Below are 22,399 nucleotides of genomic sequence, written 5' to 3' on the forward strand. Positions count from 1 at the left end.
CATGAAGAACGTTTAAAATCACAACCTGCATCGACGATTACGCAGTACGACGATCTGGGGTACACCCGATGTTTAGTACATAGTTATATAGTGTAGCAGAGGAGTACAGAAAATGATAGGCTTTTAACCCGTTAACCCCTTTGCCACACCCCTTTCCATCTACTTCACTTTTCCTTTGTCTGTGTTCTTCCCTTTATCTTCAAGTTCTTCGCCCGTTTTCTTTTTTCTTCAAGTTACCCACAATTCCCTTTTTAGTCCTTCTGAGCGCACCAGGGGCATTAAAATCAATTCTTAAAGAAATGGCAGAAGGATCATGTGAGAGAAGACTTTAAAATGAAAGAGAAAGAGCAAGAGGGTGGAAGACAGAGATAAGTAATGCAGTCTGAAGTCACACAACAAAAAAGGTTTTCCTTAATTACGCTGAAAGCAAGTCGTTCTTGCAGGTCTGCGGTTTCACCTCAAAATCATGCATCAGGCATCTCCAGTGCCCCACGCTGTGCACTCTGTGCATGCCAGGGTGCATCGCTGGGAGGCTCGTGATTGGCTGGTGGCAAAGCCCTTGATCATGGCTCCTGCTGATGAGACTGGAGCCCACTAGGAGGGCATGAGAATGTTTTGAATGTTATTGACATGAGCTTGTTTTACTCACTCTTTTTGACGGCTAGGTGGATTCGTTAAATCCTGATTCTTTCCTTTGAGGAATGGGGATGTTTTATTTATGGCCCATCCTGGGTTGGTTGTTACACGCTGTCCATGGTCCTGAATTTCATCACTCTTGTTTTTTGTTTCCTCATCATCTTTAAAAAGAAACTACCTCGCATGTGTTCAGTGATAAATTACTTTTTTAATTTCCTTGCGGTGTCGTCTTTTTGCAAATTTGACAATGTTGGTGTTATACATCTTTATACATCGAGTTACTTTAACCTTGTTTTATTTAGACTTAAGGGCCGTTCACATTATGGACTACAATTACAACTGTAACTATAAGAGTAGTTTTAAAAATTGTTCAAATTGAATGAGTAGTTCATACCACAACTATAACGAGGAACGATATCATTGGGATCCTTTTCGGAGCGATTTTTCCAATCGATAAGAGATAAAACATTGAAAGCCTATTTAAAGTGCTTACGTATTTGAAGTGGCAGACAAGCACACAGAGTGCCACAGGGATGACATTTTTGTAAGCTAACCCGGAAGTCATTTTTCCCATAGAAAGTAAGCTCTGTGTTTAACAAAAGTTTATGACACTTAAGGGCTTGTTATAGTTGTGCATAAGTCCACCCGCGTAGCCGCAATGGCGTAAGTTCCGCTTCGGTTTTCATTTATACTTTTGCATCGTCTTTCGAGTCGACGTGCAAACACACGCGCAGACCGCTGGTAGGCAGTATCCATGCGTGTAACCACAGTAGCAGCGCGACCGTCAAAGAAGAAGAGGCTTGGCAAGTTAACCCACAAACTAAGAAGAAACAGCAACTTGTGTATGATTTGAGAAGACCAGCAATGATGGAAGTAAATAAACAGCGACTTTTGTTGCAGTTTGAGTAAAATCACTCCTCAACTTGGCTCATCTTTGTTTTCACTGTCGCAAACGGAAATACCTATGACGCAGTTTTTTTTACCTGGCGGGAGAAGGTTCTGGTGGACCAATCTAGAGCTGCAAATTTCGACTATTTTTTCAACCGATTAGTCTATCGATTATTTTTTCGATTAATCGAATAGTCTAAAGATTTTTTTTTACAAATAATAAATGTAACATCTGCTATTAATGCCAACATTTTATTGAAGCATTTTCTCAATTAAACAAATACACAAACAGTGCCAGTGCCAAGGAAAATATAACAAATCACATAAAAACAAGTCCAACATTAATTCAGCCTAACATAAACAGTGCAAAAGGGGCATTATTCACCTTAAACAAATAAAATATATTAATATTAAAGAAGTAAAATAAAAATAAATCAAACTGAATAATAACTCCTTATTAATATAAAAACATGTACCGCTCTTTATTGTTCCAGCCCTAGTGCTAATCATAAACTAATGAAGAGTCATCATTAACTACAAAATGACTCACATGAAATCATTGTTTATTAATACATTAACTAAAAACATGTCATGTTGTACTTAATGATGACTCTTCATTAGTTTATGATTAGTACATGCATTTACTCAGCATTAGTTCAGACTGAAGTAAAAATAAGTTCATTGTGATTCATGAACCCTTATTATAAAATGTAACCATTATATTATTACTGTTAATATTATTACTATCAGTAGTAACGTTACTGCATTCTCATTTAGCATCAACTTTAACATTTAACTTTTCTTAAGTCTCGGGTAAATACAAATTAAGTTAGCATGATCTTCTAATATTTTATAAACGGAGTTTACGCTGCTGTTACTTTAAATAAACGCATGTCAGGAATACCTAACGAGAGAAGCTTTTATAATATCTGCGCACATAGCAAAAAAATAAGCTATGGGAACTCCGCGCTGCCAGCTGGCTTTCAGTGCACGCGGGCACATGCCTACAGTATCTCAGTGTAACACAGTAACTTATTATTTCATAACTTCTTAATATAAAAAGTTAAACATGTCCCGCTCTTTATTTACTGTTTCAACATACTGCCCAGACGCGATGCATGTCGTGTCTGTCGGGCGTCTCGCGGCTCGTATTGGACTGGGATGTGGACACAGCTGTGTTGAGCACCATGTGTGCCTGCATTGATTCTGTTGTTGTGTGGAAACTTACTGTGGGGATTCAAGTACTTGCGCTGCCGTCGCGTCGTTTTGAGGTCGGAGAGCTCCAGGTTGTTTTCTTTTGGGATGATCATGCACAGATGTTGCGCTGCTGTGGTATGCCATTTCAGTTTTACACAGTATGTGTTTTATTTGGTCTCTGCTTAAAGTATTCCCACACTTTTGATCACGTTCTGGCTGTTTGGTATAACACTTGTATTATCCGGTCGGAGCTGAAGCCGCCTTCATTTGAAAACGTAAACAATGCGACGCATCGACGCATTTCCGGCAAATCGACGTAATTACGTAATCGACGTAATCGACTACGTCGACGCGTCGTTCCAGCCCTAGACCAATCACAGTGCTTGTGGTCCGCGTGGAACTAATGCGCTGTTTAAAATTTTGCGAGGTGCACGTCAGGCTACGCATAGGCTGTGGATAACCTACGGCGTAGCTACTGTTGGTCTTCACAGAAGAACTCAGCTTTTTTAAGTCAAAATTTGGCTTTTTGTATTTCTAGTAAACTTATTTACAATTCAAAATGTAATAAATTTTTGTTCATCTGCGAAAAATTTACTGCGAAAACGTCTGTCTTTAACTTTTGTTCAACACAGAGCTTATTTTTTGCGATAAACTAAAAGTCTATGGGAATTTTTTTTTGCGAGAGAACCAACTTCTCGGTTGGCCTACAAAAATACGTCATCCCTGCAGCACACTTTTGCCAAGGTCCATAACATAAAACTACTTCTTGCTGTTCAGCGCAGTGAAATTACTTAACGTTTTTGTTCAACTGCGTTAATTATAACCTACCGATAAATAAAATGAGATTATTACGCAAACTAGAAGAGCTGATTAGAGAGAAGCTATAAGACACGGAAGAGGCGTTTACACCAGATGCGGAGCAAGCGCAAGTGATATACATGTTAAGTCAATGCAAAGACGCAAATAGGCATCCTGCGGCAAAGTAAGCACGAATGGCATGGTGCAGATTGTGCGTTCCGCGCAAATTGAGCGTTGTTGCGTGATCCTATCCGATTTTTGGTGGATTTTTGCGCTGCGTTAACCAATCAGGAGCTTGCTCTAGCGGTGACGTTATTACAGGAATTGAGCAGAGGCTGAAAAACAAAACTACAATTGAGGACAATCGTCATCGCTACACGAGACATCATCGTTCTTTTACCGGAATTAAAAGGATCTTGTTTGGAAGAAAGTGAGTGAGCAGGTCGAACAATTTGGTAAGTTTTGTCCATTTGAGCTATATAAGCCCCTCCCATGACGCAAATTTACACGTGAATGTCTCGAATGACTAGAAATTCTCACGTGAATGAAGCGAGTAAACTCAAAATGTTCAAGTGTCCAACTACGCGCGAATAGCGTGTTTTTGCCACCTCTTCTGCGTCTGGTGTGAACACAGAGTGAGGGTGTGAATGCTAATAGGGCCGCACAATATGTCGATACTATGGAGATATCGCAAATTTGCATATACCAAGAGAAACGGGCACTCGTATGAGTGCTTGTGTGTGCTCTGACATGTCCAAGATGATCAACGATCAGAAAGAATGTAAAACATGTTTATTTTTAGTTTATTTAAAATTTATTTTTACAAACTTAAAGCATAATCAAATTACATATTGCATAGCTCTAAACACTAATATAGTTATCACTATAGATAACGTTATCCTTAAAGTGTGAACGGGCCTTTAGGCAGCATGAAATTAAAATTGACCCATTTGGTGCAGCACTCCACATCATTGGTATTTCAATGGATCCTGATATTTGTGATTTTTTGTATTCTGTTTCAGTCTGAAATGTCACAGAGGTAAAAATGGGTTGAGAATGCAGTTTCATGTCGACTTTAACCCTGAGTTTTGACATCCACATACACACAGATGATCTGAAGTGGCCTTGAATTATGAAGTGGTGAAATTCTCAGAATTGACCGTTTGAATCCACAAAGCTCGTTCATGCTTTGACTCATCCCACAAGACCCCTTGAGCGGATTCATACTAACGCCTGTTACCTTGGTGTGAGAGGCAACTCTTTATCTGAACAGGGGGTCCAGTGCTAAAGCTGCGATCAATACCGGAGCCTCACAATAACACCAAGAGCTCCTACAGTCAGACTCTGCTTTTGTCTGTAGAATAATCCATCCCAGACTCTCACACCAATGAACATTTTAATCTGGGGCCTCAGAGACCGGAACCAGAAAGATTTATGTGCGGAAAAGCAGGAATGCTGAATTCACACTGTGGAGTGCTTGAATTCCACACTGATGCCTCAACCAGAGGTCTTCACGGGTCCACTTAGATCCAAAAACCAGAGGTTCGACCCGAGCAGGTTCGGGTCTAAAAGTTTCATGTCTGGCTAGGACACGGGTAAAATATTAGTGGCATTGGGTCTCGGGTTATTTAAAATATATGTTTTTCCGAACGAACCCTAGAAGACCCAAACTATCTCGTGTGTGCATCAAGTCCTTTTCCAACCCCTCCTTTGATTGTCGAGAACGCTTCTGAGATTGTGTGTCTGGCTGTGGGTTAATTTTCGTGGAGCAAGACCTGTCAAGACCGGTTAGTGGTGTTTTGTGTCAGATAATAAATGAAAATACATAGAGCAGTAGGCCAAATTTGTTGTGAGCCCACAAGGTTTCTTTCTGTCTGACTGGTGCTGGCAGGGCTACAGACTGCATACACATCTGTGGCGTTTACATTTGGGTCCATTTGGGTTAAAAAAAACTTGCCACTGTGTCGGGTTGGACTCTGGTCTAATTGTCTTGGGTCGGGTGTAAAAAGTGATTTTGGTAATTTCGGGTTGGGTACATTTCTTTGGACCCGTGAAGACCTCAACCCTCTAGCAGGCAATGTTGGATTAGTACTCCATTGTTTTAGATATGACTAAAGATATTTTTATGAAAAACATTATACAGACAGTTTTAACTCTTTCCCCGCCATTGACGAGTTATCTCGTCAATTAAGAGAAAACATTTGCATGAAATTACATGCTTTTCATTTACTGTGTATTGCTATCTCGACGGGAACTTATGTGCCTTTAAACACACAAAGATGAAACTGAAAAATTAACTTGCATTTATCAAACTGCCAACTTCAGTGAAACTTTCCTTGTTTATAATCGACGCTTCCACACAAGCGTGAGGGTGTGCGCAGCAAAAATGATGTCAATGCAGAGTGGGTTGTAGTGCGCGTTGAGTCCGCGAGACCCCGTTTCGGTTGGCGTGTGCACGGCAAATTTTGTAACTTTGCACATGGCTCCGCAACTCACGAGTTCCAGGCGAATCTGGCCTAACATGATGTCTCATCACGCCGCTGTCTGTGCGTCGAGTATAAACAGCTCCCCAAAGGAGGTTCGCGCTGTGGAGCCAGACGAAAGTATACAAGGCTTAAGGTAACATACGAGCACAATTCTACATTACGCATGCGTCAAACCATGCGACACACATGCTCCGAACCGAGACAAGTTTGGACGTTTTTTCATGTACCATGCAACCCCTAGTAGTATTTCAACCAGTTGAGTTTGTTTTTATAAACCTCCTGTAGGCGAGTGTGGAGTGGTAAGACATTGATCCTTCTTGGGTTCAAGATTTTGAAAGGCCTTTTAGCCCAGAGCTTATCTGCGGTAAGTGAAGCCCAAATATGCAAAGTAGGTTTGCTGAAGAACAGTTTGGAGAGATCCTTGCTTTCTGGCACGTTCAACCAGACAGCTGTCCTCTTTGCGGTGTTGCCCATCAGGGGTGAGGCCTCTGATAAATTTAAAGAAACGGGAACAAAATAACAGCTAAAAATCTCTCAACTCCAACATCGCTCCATATTTCTTTAAGAGCGATGCCGAGACAGATGCCAGTTGTGTCTGTAAACAGCAGCTGTGGTGAGGTGGGTGGCATGGATGGGTAGAAGGTTCCAGGTGCCCCCGTGCCCGGATGCCGGAGGGCTTTTGGCGGATACTGAAGTGTCTAGGAATGATGCCAGCAAACCAGCAGTGTAAAGTTATACTTGTTAGTTCACTAAACCCCTTTTACGATGTGCATTGAGCATTATTGTTTTTTCATACGTCTTTCGGTGTCATGTTTTATTATTACAGTGCATTGAAAATGCGCTGTACTGTTGTTACTGGGCTTTTTATTATTATTATTATTATTATTATTATTATTCTTCCAACCAAATTTCCGCAATTAATACGGCTCGAACCGCTTAACTTAGAAACTTCATTCCAACTCTCAAACGTGCGGACTATTCGGGAATAGTGTGCTATGACTTTTATAAGCGGTCGGGGGTACGGTCTTCGCCCCAGGGGCGAAAAAGCAGCCGAAAAAACCCATAGACTTAACATGGAGACAAACTTTGACGAGTCGTAGCTCAGACCTAGGATCTCACAGAAACTTGTGACTTGCCACATTTGAAGAGGCTGGCAGGCTCTGTAAGAACATACCTCACAATGGGGTGTAAGTTGTACCCCTGGGGTGTAAGAGGCCCCCAAATTTCCCCATAGACTTATAATGGGGCAGGAATCATGCCCATATAAGGAAATAAAAACGTCCCACATGGGATATCTTTGCAGCACAGTGTCACAGAGACATGGGGGTGGGCTCATTTTACTCAGGCAACCAATCAGTCTCTCACCATCCTTATTAAGGTATTAAGCCACGCCCCTAGCAACCAAATATGAGCAGCCTAGCAACATAATAAACAAAGCCTTATATCTCTGGATCCACACGTCATGTAGACATGGGGGTTGGGTCTTTGGGTCATATTAGCTTCATGCTAGCTTCATGCTAAGTCATACTAGCTTTGTGCTAGTTTCATGCTAGCCTAATGCTAATTTCATAATAAATCTAGCTAACTTAATGCTAAATCATGCTAGCTTCATGTTAAATCTTGTTAGCTTCACGCTAAATCATGCTAGCTTCATGCTAATCATGCTAGCATCATGCTAGGATCATGCTAATTTCATGCTAAATTCATGCTAAATTCATGCTAAATTCATGCTAACTTCATGGTAATCATGCTAGCATCATGCTACCTTCATGCAAATTATGCTAGCTTCATGCTAATCATACTAACATCATGTTAATCATGCTAGCATCATGCTACCTTCATGCAAATTATGCTAGCTTCATGCTAATCATGTTAGCATCATGTTAGCTTCATGCTAATCATGCTAGCATCATGCTAGCTTCATGCTAATCATGCTAGCTTCATGCTAATCATGCTAGCATCATGCTAGCTTCATGCTAATCATGCTAGCATCATGCTAGCTTCATGCTAATCATGCTAGCATCATGCTTATCATGCTAGCATCATGCTAGCTTCATGCTAATCATGCTAGCATCATGCTAGCTTCATGCCAATCATGTTAGCTTCATGCTAATCATGCTAACATCATGCTAACTTCATGCTAATATCATGCTAGCTTCATGGTAATCATGCTACCATCATGTTAGCTTCATGCTAATCATGCTAACTTCATGCTAGCTTCATGCTAATCATGCTAGATTCATGCTAATCATGCTAGCATAATGCTAGCTTCATGCTAATCATGCTAGCATCATGCTAGCTTCATGCTAATCATGCTAGCATCATGCTAGCTTCAATGCTAATCATGCTAACATCATGCTAGCTTCATGTTAATCATGCTAGCATCATGCTAGCTTCATGCTAATCATGTTAGCATCATGCTAACATCATGTTAATCATGCTAACATCATGCTAGCTTCATGCTAATCATGCTAATATCATGTTAACTTCATGCTAAATCTTACTAACTTCATGCTAAATCATGCTAGCTTCATGCTAAACCATGCTAACATCATGTTAACTTCATGCTAAATCATGCTAACTTCATGCTACATCATGCTAGCTTCATGCTAATATCATGTTAACTTCATGCTAAATCTTACTAACTTCATGCTAAATCATGCTAGCTTCATGCTAAACCATGCTAACATTATGCTAACTTCATGCTAAATCATGCTAAATCATGCTAGCTTTATGTTAAATCATTCTAACTTCATGCTAAATCATGCTAGCTTTATGCTAAATCATGCTAACATTATGCTAGCTTCATACTAAATCATGTTAGCTTCATGGTAAATCATGCTAACTTCATGCTAAATCATGCTTAATCATGTTAAATCATGTTAGCTTCATGCTAAATCATGCTAGCTTCATGCTATGTCATGCTTAATCATGTTAAATCATGTTAGCTTCATGCTAAATCATGTTAGCTTCATGTTTAATCATGTTTGTTTCATGTTAAATCATGCTAGCTTCATGTTAAATCATGCTAGCTTCATGTTAAATCATGCTAGCTTCATGGTAAATCATGCTAGCTTCATGATAAATCATGTTAGCTTCATGCTAAATCATGTTAACGTCATGCTAAATCATGCTAGCTTCATGCTAAATCATGCTAGCTTCATGCTAAATTATGCTAGCTTCATGCTAAATCATGTTAACTCATGCTAGCTTCATATTTCATCATGATAACTTTTTTAAATCATGCTAGCTTCACACTAAAACATGTCAACAGCCAGGTAAACTACTAGACTAAATTTCTTTTACATTTCTGTCAATCAACTTTTTTGCATTTTCATGCACTGGTAATTCCTTGGGAATTGCATTTCTAGTTTCTCAGTTGGTATAGGTGAATAAGTTGCACATTATTTTACAGTGGGGTTTGAAATTTAAATATCCCACCAGTTTGCAAACCTTTTAAGGAGTGTGAATTTTGAAAAGCTATAAGCTTGATGAAGCTTTAAAGTTTCTCATTTGTTTGTTTTTCTGTTTGGACTCGTAATGAAACACTAGCAAAAGGACAGCAAATGCGTTACTTGATTTACTCTTTCTGATCATGTTTTGTTTTTTGGCGAGTTGAAAGGGTCTATTTAGTTTCTCTTCCTCTCTGAATCTGCACTAGTCTCCAAGGTATCAGCTTTGAGACAGGAGAGCAAAACCACTGTCTGGCTCTGCATCTGAGGGATACACACTCCTTAGGGGCTGTTTACATTTGGTATTAAGATGTGTTTTCATCTATCGGATCACAAGTGGACGAGAGAGATACATCACGTTTACACCTGGTATTTAAATCCGTCTCTTTTATCCACCGCTTCTGTCCTGAATACTTTGAGGGGGTGGTCTGAGAGAGACGGGTGAGTCTCTCTGCTGTCATTCAAACGCGAGCGGGAGTAATGATGAGTTTATATGGACGCGAACTAATATTATGTCGGAGTCCGCTGCTTGTGTAGCAATTAAACATTCTGTACAGTGTTTTGTACATGTATATGTTAGAGCTTTCTCTGAATTTTCAGCGCAATTGATGAAATAAAATCGCACAACTTTCACACGCTTGCAAAATGAAACTGCGGAGATCAGCTTTAGTTTTATCAATGAAAGGCTAAAAATAGCGCTATTCAACGTGTGTTCATGCCAGAAGTCAGAAAAGACGTAAAACATCGTGTTTAGTACCTCAGATTAGATAAATGGGCGGAGAGAAGGCGTGTGGCTGTTCGAACACATTCAACCACATGTGCGTTTACACTACAAAAGCAATCCGATCGAAAGGGGTTTCGACTACCTCTGAACGTGGTTGAAAGTGGTAGAAAGTGAACGAGCTCAAAACGTGTTGAACACACTTTACACCTGGCCATTAACGTCGTCCACTTGTGATGCGATCGATGAACACGCATGTTAATGCCAAGTGTAAACAGCCTCTTAGCTTCTATTGCGCGCTCAAGTTCGTTATTTCAAATGTAGGCGCGCGGTATGAGCGGTCATAATGGAAGCGACGGGCACGCGGTGCGACACGCTCGTTTTTCAGATTTGTCCGAACCGCATTGAGTTAAAAACATCTCAATTTTTCAGAATGTCGCAAGCGCACCGCAGGTCATGTGACAAGAACCAACCGACGGTCACGTTTTCCGCGTGGTTTTGTGAAATGTGAACCGCCCCTTAATCTTTCCTCAAGACCAAAGATGTCTGAAAACAACTGAGCAGAAACAAAACCATGATGAGAAAATGCAAAGAAATACCATAATGTAGTTAATAAAGATCTTCAACACACACTCATGATTGGATATTGACCTTAAAGTATCCTGTGGGCTGTTATAAGTCTCATAATGGAAAAATGCATAGAGTGAATTGTTTCTTATTGGAAATGTTTTGTTGTAATATTTGCAGAACATTACCTTAAGCGTTAAGCTCAGGGGACTTTATAAGATGGCACGGTTTGTGCTGAATATTAACATACTGATATTTAACGCTCTTTAACCTTTTTGTCTGAATTCATTTGTCTTGGTTGCAGCAGTGTTCAGAGAAACTAGCGTAAACTTATGGTTTTAAAGTTTTTAATGCTTATTCAGTAAAAACAAGCGCTCGCAGTCCCTAACTGCAGTAATTTGACTTGTACAGCATACCATGCAAAATTAAAGTTAAATATAGCGTTATGAAACTGCTCATTATAATGCTTTCCTCAGTCACATGTAAGAGCAGGCAAACCAGACGCTGGCCATTATTTTAGGTTTTCACATCACATTTTATCTCCTGACTCTCAATCTGTTACATCTCCATTGTTTAGATTTGACATCTGATGCTGGTCCTAAAACAAGACTCATGTCAAACATAATCCTAATCCTAAAGGCCTCTTGTACCTCAACTGGTAGACCATTGTGTTAGCAGTAGGGGTGTAATAATACAGCGATATGGATCGGTACGTCGATTTTATTTCTAACGATATGATGCAAAAAAAATATAATAATAATAATCGAGGTACCTTTATTTCGACACTCTCCACGTCCGTATTTTTGTTGTTGTAAATGTTTCAATTTGGACAGAGATTGTGCCATTTTTAAAGAGTTTAATTAAATTTTCATATATGGGTGATTCTCACGAAAACTTGGTTTTAAAAATGTCAAGCATGAAAATGTAAAAATTGCTTAAATTTACTTTTTTTCCCACCAGACATTGAAAAACAAAGTCTGGAGTAAATGGGAACATTAATTTAAAAACTTGTACTTATCATTTAACACTTTTTGTAACATAATTTAAAAAATTTGTCCTAAAAAATCTCATTACCGCAACAGTCAGAAAACATCAACACTGACATATTTTCAAAATGACATGACAAACCTGAAAGAACATAATTTGGAGATTCTGCACATGCATTTAAAATCAAAGTATTATGGTTCTATTAATTAAATTAACATTTAATAAGCATTTGTTGCGGTAATGATAACCAAAATGATGTGTAAGCATTCTGACAAGACAATATTTCAAATTAACTGTAAAAAAAATGATCTTACCTGGTAGCCATCTTGAAGTAACTGGTCCATGTGCTTGGTCACTCAAAATCAAACTTTATTAAAATTCTGTATGTGTGTTTAAAGTGTTCTCAAAATGTGTTGCGGAGGATGTGTACATCACATCATTTTCCTAATTTTTCTTCATTATTATTATACATGAATATTCAGTAAATATTTTTTCTGTCATCTAAAGTAGTCTAGCAAAACATCCATTTATTTTTTTTTCTTAATATTTTTGTGTTAATTTGATTAAATTACAACATAACGCATGTTCAAACACAGCCGGACACATTGCGGTAATGAGAATTTCAGCAGAAAATGAGATAAAATTTACAATTATAAATTCTTATGTTGAAATCACATTGTGCAAGGTAGAACACAGTATTGTGTTAATTCTGATGCTTTTTAATGTTACTATATTACACATTTTAAAGCTAAAATCATTAGTGCCGTGGTGTTTCAATAGTTTCGTGAGAATCACCCATATATTTTTGTTGCAATTGTAAGTAAAAATGTAACTTCTTAAAGCTGCCGTTCTGTCTGTGATTTTGAAGCTTTGATTGTGTTTATAGTGGGCAATATAACATGTGTTCATGTTTCACGTGTAAAAAAAAATATATATATATATACTGTATAGCGCTGTTTTCACTGTCCTCAAAACAGGCTGATGTCTTCCTTGTTATGTTAAGTCCCTCCTTCAGAAATACGTATCGAGTTCTGATTGTGTAGTTTGTTTAGTGTGCTGTGACTCGACAGCAGCTTAGCTTAGCAGAGCCATTTGAGCCAAAGCTGGTGACTGACGTATTCCTGTGGGCGAAGTTTAGTCAATGAACTGTTTTACTGACGTCATTAATAGAGGAAAATAGAGGGCTGTAGTCCAAACCGGCCGTTCGTTGTAGGCTTTAAAAGAGGAATTCTATTGAAGAAAATATATCGCCTGGCAGTGAACTTTGAGCTTTATCATTTTACAGGTATTATTTATGCTATTATAGCAACATTACACACTAACTAAGGTTTAAAAAATGGTATCAGGAAGAACGTGACCTTTAACCAGACAGGTAATATTAATTTATCGGTATTTAAATAAGATCGAATCATAATCGCATTGAAGAAGTACTTGATGTATCAACAAAAAAAATAAATAAAAACTGCATTGCTGGTGGATGAAATTGATTTTGAATCGAATCGTAATGAACTGTTTGCAGCACAGAGATTCTGTGTTCAAATCCACCAGACTTGACTATTAAAAAAGGGTGTATTACTTTAATGCATTGCAGCTTGCTTTGGATAAAAGCGTGTAATGAAATTTTGTGTTGATCCTTATAGTAGGAACAAAACGTTTCATTAACCGCCTATAAAAAAAAGTTAAACATTAGGGCAGGAAAATATATTTATGATACCAGCACCTGTTACATGTCAATAGATCAAGGCAAAAAAAAACTTTATTAGGTATAGTTCACCCAAAAATAAAATTTCTGCAACCATTTACTCATGTTGTTACAAAGCTGTATACATTTCTTTGTTCTGATAAATACAAAGATATTTTGAGGAATGTTTGAAACCAAACCGATCAGAAGCCCCAGTGACTTCCATAGTATTATTTTCTCCCACTATGGAAGTGAATGGGGCTCACAAATGTTTGTTTACAAAATATCTTCTACAAATACAAAGAAATTTATACAGATTTGTAACAACATGAGAGCGAGTAAATGGTTACAGAATTTTCATTTTTTGGATGAACTATACATTTAAATAGAGTAACTGTAGATTTGTAATGTTCTGCATCAAGAAAAAAATGCTTAAATGTCCTAAAGGCCTGTCTTATATTTTTTTCACATGTGAATATGTTTTTTTTTTAAATAGTTTGTTTTCTCTTTCCAGCTAAAATGCATCTTCAGGCATTCATACGGGGAAGTGGTGTGTTTAACCACACCGGCGGATGAAGCTCGCAGAAGATTTTTTTCTGACCTCATTCTGGTGCAAGCAGCGAAGGCGCCTCCCCGCAGGAAAAAAGCAGGTGAGTTTTTATCACATTTATGCACACTGAACTAGAGATTTATCATGACTCTTCTGAGAGAATATCCTCACTTGTACGGAAAGACTTCTAATTTATTACCTTAAAGGGACTGCTTTGCTGACTTCTCTCATTTCCACTTTAATAGAAACACTTTAGCACCAGAATGTTATTTTTCGATCAATTCCGGTTCAAATTATTTTAGAGTTTTGGTTTGATTTTTGACGCTCCTTACCATGTTTTGTCGATCTTTCCCAGGAAGTAAACTGTTGCCTACAATCCGTGTGTTTGATGTAGTCCAAGAAAAAAGATTTACGTTGGAGACCATAACTCGCGTTATCGTTTACTTTGGGGTTTGTACCTTTTGCATATCGTTATCATGTACTAATACACACTTACACACCAAAGAAAATGTAAAAACGTAAACCGGACCAGAGGTGCTCTTTAAAGTGCCCATCTTATGACTGCTTTTCCACAAGTAAAATAGGTGTATGAGTTCCATAAAGCATGTTTCAAAAGTTGTTTGCTCGAAATAGCTTGTAGGAAAAGATTGTTACCCATCTCTAGGAGCCTCTGTTTCAGGGCATTTCAGATTGTGCCATTTTGAGCTAGTCATTACATATTTATGAGCTGCTGCTCCTTTGATCACGCCCCACTACTAACGTCATGTGCGCGTGCATAGTGATATCGTGAGCAGTACAGACCATACTGTGTTATTATTTTATATATTATTATTATTATTAACGGTTTATGTTGCCAACAGACAAATCATGCAGAAAAGTATCACTAATAAGTACACTCCAGGAGAAGAAACTCATGACACACAATGATTCCAGAGTCAATTGTGATGTAGCAGTCTCAACAATAAACTCGTTTTCCCTGGACAATACTAACATATTCCCGTTATAAAACATTTCAAACGCATTATTTTCGCAAATTACAGAAATTAAGACCCGGCGGGGGATGTATACCGCTTGTGGACCGCGTGCTAATTGCTAGAAGCTAGTGGGAGGTCCGAGGCTCAGGGGTTAGACTCGTCAGAAAAGCCGGGGCGGTAAGGCCCGGTCTTGGTTAGTTTGGCAAAAAACTTTTAGTTTGGCAAAGCACTATTACTTAATTCTTGTAGAATTGTAAAATAAAAGCGTTAAATATTTTTTTTAACTTTCGAAACCACGCTGTAAACTATCTAGCCTGCAAAAATATCTATATAGTACTGTCTACAAACAACTTTAACATCACTATACATTTAAAAGGTATAATTTACGGGATTAGCATCAATGTATGATCTCTGTTTTGAGATACAGATGCTCTAGCATCATAAATGTAGTATTTTGTGACAGAACATGACATGCAAAATATAACGTGACTTCTTACCTTTTGTGTCGATACAACGATCGCGAATTGAATCCAGTCTGTTTCAGATGTGTGAATGATCCATGAAAGTCCAATAAAATACATCCAATTACCATTTTTGTCCACAAATGCGTATAATCTGTGAAATATAGATACATAGTCTGTTGTTTACATCAGATTTCACATGAACGTCTTTTACAATCTGATGACTATTTGGGTCGTAACACACTGTATATAAGATTACTCCGGGTTCCAATAACCACGCGTTAAAACTTTGTATTTAAAAGTAGGCGGGAGTATAATCCATAATATCCAAATAGCGCTGTTATTTCCGTGAGAAATGATGACAGCACAGATGGTATCAGTGAAGTGACTGCTCTCTGTGCTCTCTAGCTACCTGGTGGGTGGAGACCTGCGAGTGGGGTGGTGGGCGGGAAAATTCAAACTGAATGTGACGAAACGGCTTGTTACGTCACTTCGGAGCTGAGTTTGAAACCGTGTAATCTGAGACTCAAGGCAGAGGACATTCAGAAACCTGTATCTCACTCAAAACAGCATGGATGGATTTTTTTCCAAGTTTGTATGCGTGTGGGAGCATCAGAGACACAAATGAACACCCCCAAAACCCAGAAAAAGTGAGTTTTTCATAATATGGGCACTTTAAAACATTCTGAGGACCACCTGATGTTAGTATGAACACAGGATAACAGCAAATTGAAAATATACAAAGGCCTCAAAAACGTGACTATGAACACAGTGAAAAACTAGGAATGTCGGCATTTACAACAGCGGCATTCATTAAAAATGCACAAATCAGATACTCGAACAAGACTGCTACTATAACTACTATATACTGCTATTATAAAAATAATTGGAATCTTTAAAATAATCGTGTCTACTAGGAGCACTGCTTTTGCTGTTTTGAGAGGTCTCACCGCATGAACTTGGTGTCCTAGGTGTTTCTGCGCTAAACATCTTGTGGTTGATTATATCATCCTCATCGGTTTCCTCACAGCTGGAGCCATTAACGTCTAAAATGGCTTTCAAGTGGAAATTTGAGCATTGATGCGGAGCAGGGGTCCTCCCGAGGGTTGACCGCAGGTGTCTCAGAATAAAGCGCGAATCGTACTTCCGACAGAATGCTGCGATGCGAGAAAGAGCCATTAAACGGCGGGCCGTAACGTTAGCCATAATTACGCCCACAGTTTGCGTGATGGTAAATTGCACTGGCTGGCATTTTGGACGATCGTCAGGCACTCGTCCCAGATCTTCGGACCGACACAACAAGCTCAAAAGTTTTTTTTCCCCCGTCAGCAGTATTTTCAAACAAAGCACTGCCACATTAGTGCTCCTCGCTTGGCGTATTTGTTAGATTTTTGCAGACTGTTTTTTGGTTCGTTTATGGATGCGGCCTTAAATTACTGCAGCTGTCAAGTTGTTTGTTGGAGCTCTTCAGAAATCAATAATACACTTTGCGGCCCACGCTGCAGTGGAAAGCGTTCCTCCGCTCCAGAGTGTTTGGCTGCTTTGGCATGGTTTCAGTATCATTTGAGTTGTTTCACAGCTTTGCATCTGCTGGATGATGGAAAAACAAACTCCTTAATGGAAATGTGTATTGTTAATGGGTTCATTACTGTTGTGTGTTTTCAGCCTGTACTCTGGAGGTGCTGACCCACGCTGAAGACCCCGGTCCCCGACAGCTCTCTCCGGAGGAGCAGAAGAGACTGGAGGAGCAGGAGGAGAACACACTGCGCGAGCTCCGCCTCTTTCTCAGGGACGTCACAAGGCGGCTCGCCACCGACAAGCGCTTCCAGATCTTCAGCAAGCCTGTGGACATCGAGGAGGTGAGCCGGTTACTGCACCTTCAACAGCCGTGTGATTAATGCCTGTAGGGTCTCCGCTCTTATCGTTCAATATGAGCATCTAATTAGGGTCCCGATGGTTTTTTCGCAGCCCCCAGACCAAACAAATCAAATGATTGTCATTACACAACAGCTTGTAGGCAGGATCGTTACCTGAATCAGTAAATTTGAGAAGGCAATTAAAAAATCATCAATACAAGAGGCAAACAAGAAGGACTGTGTCTGTCTAGGGATGCGGAGTGCTTCAAATTCGTCCTGAAGTCAGCTTTTTCGGTCTGTAATCGGGTAAACGCCACAAAGCCTGTCAGGGAGATGCCAGGGTCATATTTCAGCCCAAATCAAATTCGTATTTGGCTTTAAAAAGACTGTCATGAAAATAAAGCTGTAGTGCAAATAAGTGAATGGTTTTAAAATGGACGTCTTATTAATTTTGTGATAAAATATGACTATTTAGTGCCCTGTAATAGCCCTGTCAACTATATGGTTAGAAATAAGCTGGGATTGCATCCAGCACTTTATAACCCTGTGTAGTATAAGTCATTTGAAGTAAGATGTATTTTTTTTGAAAGAATATTGCATTTTTCGTTTGGCCTATTTTAACATGCATAGTAGCATATTAATTTATTTACATACTTGCATTGCTAAGCCTTTTGAATTATTTCTAATATGCAAAGTCTTATACATGTACATTACATTTTGATGTTGCACTTTAACGAAACCCCTAGCTGAACTGTGGCATTGGTGTAAGATCAAACAATATATTTGTGAAGACCCCTGATGTACTTGATGTATAATTTATGATGTTGTTTTAGGTGTCGGACTACCTCGAGGTTATCACGCAACCTATGGACCTGTCCACCATCATGATGCAGATCGACACTCATAAGTACCTGGCCGCCAAGGACTTTCTAGTCGACGTCGACCTCATTTGCAGCAACGCGTTACAATACAATCCAGACAAGGACCCGGGAGGTAAAGACACACAACAATAAAAAACTTCTGAAGGGCTGTTCACAAATATTTTGTTTTCATTATTCTTCAAATTGTCCAAATTGAATTAGCCAATTGAAAATATGCCTAATGGAAACAGCAGTTTTGCAAAAACTCCCATATTTCATATAAAATGATTTTGTGTGCGTAAAAAGTCACATTATCATTCTTCAAAAATGCGAAATCGAGACAAAGGGCTTTCCTTGTCATTAATGCATGGCATTTATGTATGGATAACAGGCCTGCATGTTCTTTGATTGAAAATAATGGATGGTGCGAGTGCTTTGCGAGTGTGCGGTTTGGTTGACGTAGTAATCTAGAGCTCGAATGTAAGATGACATTGTTTGTTTATTAAAAGGCATTTATTGAGGGGGGCAATATGTTACATAAACCTACCAACATCCATCGCCATGATTTTTGGAACTTAAGGCATAAGGAAAAAATAAGTTTTCGTGGCATGACGTAGTCTTAGGTTATTGGAAACACTGTAATTTCACAATGGCTTTTAATCAACATTTAGCAAATATTGTGAAAGTTTTATGCAAATCTGTAATGGAAACCAGGCTGCTGGTTTACAGAAACAAAGTTTTTAGAAACTCTTTTTTTTAAATTAGAAAACAAGTTGAGCCATTCATCCTGTATTTTGTTTACCTATACACCTACATGTTTGCTTTCATTATTGTCTTATTGTTTGTTCAAAAACATCACCAAGCCCAAACGGAATCTGCGCCCGCCGGTAATTTGCGGGGGTGAATTCCGTTTGGGCCGCTGATGTCTTTGCTTCCATCATTGTCTTATTGTTTGTTTAAACATGTAGGCATATAGGTAAACAAAATACAGGTTGGCTCAACTTGTTTTCTGATTAAAAAATAATTCCCCCTAAAATACTATAAATTATATTGCCACAAATGTTCATGTTCCTAAAGCGCTTCAGCGTGTTTGTGAGCAGTAGCCGCCATTTGACAAGCACACACACGTGTTTGTGAGCCGTCATTGACAAGCAGTACATAAACCCTACGCGTGCTGTTTGTTGTGACATTTTTTAACTCTTTCTCCGCCATTGATGGGTTATTTCCTCGATTAAGAGAAAACGCTTTTCCTGCCAATTCCCGCAATCCATATTTCCGCTATTATCCACTTGGTGGTACTCTTACACAATTTATAAAACAGTAAAGTATCCATATATTCAAAAGCAGTAAAACTCTGATTATTGCTCTTAATCTTATCTCTAACACAATTCCTTTACAAAAATGCAATTATCTTCAGGTTTTTGTGGAAATCTTCCCATATCTGAGATTATGTGATAAAAAGAGAACAAATAAAGATATGATAAAACTTCTTTTATTTTTTGAAAGCAGAGGGTCTGTTCTTTTATTCAATTTATTGTAAGTTTACATATTTAAAAAAGAAAAACTTTTTTCTTTTAAACACTGGCGGGAAAAGAGTTAATGATAGAGCGCATGAACCATTTTGAAATGAAATAACACTCATTCACATTTCAAATCCGTTTACAAGACGAATGCTCTTGTTATGTTTAATATAAAGTTTACACTGCATTGTAAAATGATGAAATTATCTAAATAAGTGCTAAATTCATAATAAGAGCCTATTATAAACAAGCTTTTTTATTCTGTTATAATATATAACACTTTAAACAATAACATGTAATTTTATATACAAAATATAATTCTGTCTTGACCTGCAGATTATCTGGTTTATGTTGGTCTAGTTTAATTCAGAGGACCCATTCGTTTGGTGTATTCATCTTTATTGTACGTAGGGCTGTCACAATGATTAAATGATCGTCTCACCGTGATTGTTTGACCTTATCGTGATGATTTCAGATCACCGCAATGATTGCATTTCTCTCTAAAAACAGAAGGGGAGCTGTAGCGCCTGTATAAATGAGACCGTATCAGATTACTTTTAAATATGTGTTATGTGTATTAATATTTACTGCCAGGTAAACGTTGCACAATATTTAATTTAAATAATCACAACAAATGTGAAAATTATTTCATAAACAAAGAAAAGAAATTGAGGATTAAATGGCAAAGCAATAAAACAGGCAATTAATCGTCATAATCGTCAAAACCCTAAAACAGGCAATTAATCGCCATAATCGACTCAATTTATAAGGCAATTAACAGTCAGCCAAATTTCATAATCGTGACAGCCCTAATTGTAAGCCTTAAAGCCGTGGTCTCAAACTCCCGGCCCGCGGGCCATTTGCGCCCCGCCCTCCCCCTCTCTGCGGCCCGCGTCAACTTTCAAAAATATAAAATAATCTGGCCAGCAGAAAGATTTTTATTCACTTTTTTTACATTCGTTAGATTTTTTATTTAAACGTTTAAGTGTTCGTTCACATGTCGCGTCTAACAACGCGTTAAAACGAGTCAAAGCATTACTTTCCAACGTGCTCGAGAGCGGAAGTTGCGCTCCGTGGCGTGGGTCGCGTCACCGGTTGCTACGCAGCCATGAACCGCACGCTCCGTGATGTCGAGGATCACTGAATGCGTGATCGGATTTTAATTCCTCAACTGAACCTCGCGTCAATCATACCATTGTCACCATGCGATCAGTTAATCTGGTCGGGACTTTGTAGTGTTTGTCCAGAGAAGATTTGTTACTTCCGGGTGGATATCAGCTGTTACTTAGAGAAGATCGAGCTGCGGTGGGCTTAGTTCACCTCACGTCACAGCATCTAATGGAAACACCGCATATGGAGGCAGAGCGGTAGATGTAATGCAACACATTTTAAACTACAGAAAAGAGCCATCAAAGTGCCCAGGTTAAGAAAAGAGAAAAGATGAGGAGAAATGTAAAGAAGATAAAAGTATGTATACTGCTATATATAATGAAGTATAATATATTATTATGTAGCTTACTATTCAATTACACATAGAGCAGTACTATTATTTTTTCTGTCCAATATATCTTATATAACATGGACTAATTCAAAAGTTATGGGATCACTTTCATTTATTAATATTTTCCCACATATAATAGAAAATTTATGAAAACTGAAATAATAAAGAACATAATGAAGTCAATACTATGACTGAAAACAATCCAAAATAAATCAAAACAGAAACACTTACTGGTGGTAATTTTTATAATAGTTTATAAATGTATACAGGAATTAAATTTGTTAGTTTAGTGCAAGGTTTTAATAGCTCTTAGTTAAGATAAGATTAAGAAAAGATTTACTTAGGCTACTTTTATAAATTAATGTATATTAAAAAGATAAAACCACTGCTTATACATTTTCAAGTATTATTATACATTAAATAATAGAAATTAAACATGACATTTACAGAAACATTGTACTTTTTTGAACGTTAAAATAGCTCTGCGGCCCCCCGATAAACTGTCTGTCTTAAAAATGGCCCCAAGCCAGTTTGAGTTTGAGACCCCTGTAAGTAATTATTTTAGATGCAATTTTGTAATATTTACAGCTTAAATTCTCTAATATCTTTTTAAAACATTAATAACTATTCACCAGATTTTTCCAAAAAAAAAAAAAAAAAATCCACAAAAAAGTGCAGATTCCGTCTGACCCTGGACATCAGCCATAAAGCAGCAGCCAGCTGAGATTCACACTTAAAGGGTGAAGGACACAAAGTCAGTGATTAATCGGGCCGACTTGTCAGTTCTTCACTAAAAGATATGAGAGTTTGAGGACAATAGATTGAGCTAGATATTAACCCGCTGACCTTTCCTTATTCATAAGCCACGGGATTTCTTGTTATTCTCCGGCCATACGGATGATTAGTCTAGACACTTTGGAGTGTACAAATCATGTCGTATTTATGCATTTGCTGTCTGAACAAGACATAAACGGTGCTTGTAAATGTATATGTATGAAATAAGCAAAGGAGTCTCTGAAGGCAGTGATATATGAAGGCTAAAATACTTACAGAGGAAGCTGAGCTACAACAAAGGAAAAGAAGTTTCAAAGTGAACCCCCTGCTGAATGTAAAATATTTATTTAGTCAGACCGTTAAGTTACCTTTACCGATCAAAAAAAGACAAACCTGACATAATATAGCATGGCTTATTTTATTTTCAAACATGAAAAGTCAATTTTCCTACAGACAGCGATTCAGTTGCAATAGCCCAAACTGGAGATTG

General features: G+C 38.3%; 1 protein-coding gene across 1 annotated transcript in view; it reads left to right on the forward strand.

Moving 5' to 3' along the window:
- Positions 1 to 22,399, forward strand: part of atad2b (ATPase family AAA domain containing 2B) — a 133,028-nt gene that overhangs the window by 30,784 nt on the left and 79,845 nt on the right. Inside the window, exons 20-22 of the mRNA XM_055185682.2 lie at positions 13,928 to 14,063; positions 17,064 to 17,257; positions 18,088 to 18,247. Of these exons, the coding sequence (XP_055041657.2) occupies positions 13,928 to 14,063; positions 17,064 to 17,257; positions 18,088 to 18,247 (490 nt within the window). The remainder of the gene's footprint in view (positions 1 to 13,927; positions 14,064 to 17,063; positions 17,258 to 18,087; positions 18,248 to 22,399) is intronic.

Source organism: Misgurnus anguillicaudatus, chromosome 18 (assembly GCF_027580225.2).
Source record: "Misgurnus anguillicaudatus chromosome 18, ASM2758022v2, whole genome shotgun sequence".
In the NCBI taxonomy this organism is placed as follows: domain Eukaryota; kingdom Metazoa; phylum Chordata; class Actinopteri; order Cypriniformes; family Cobitidae; genus Misgurnus; species Misgurnus anguillicaudatus.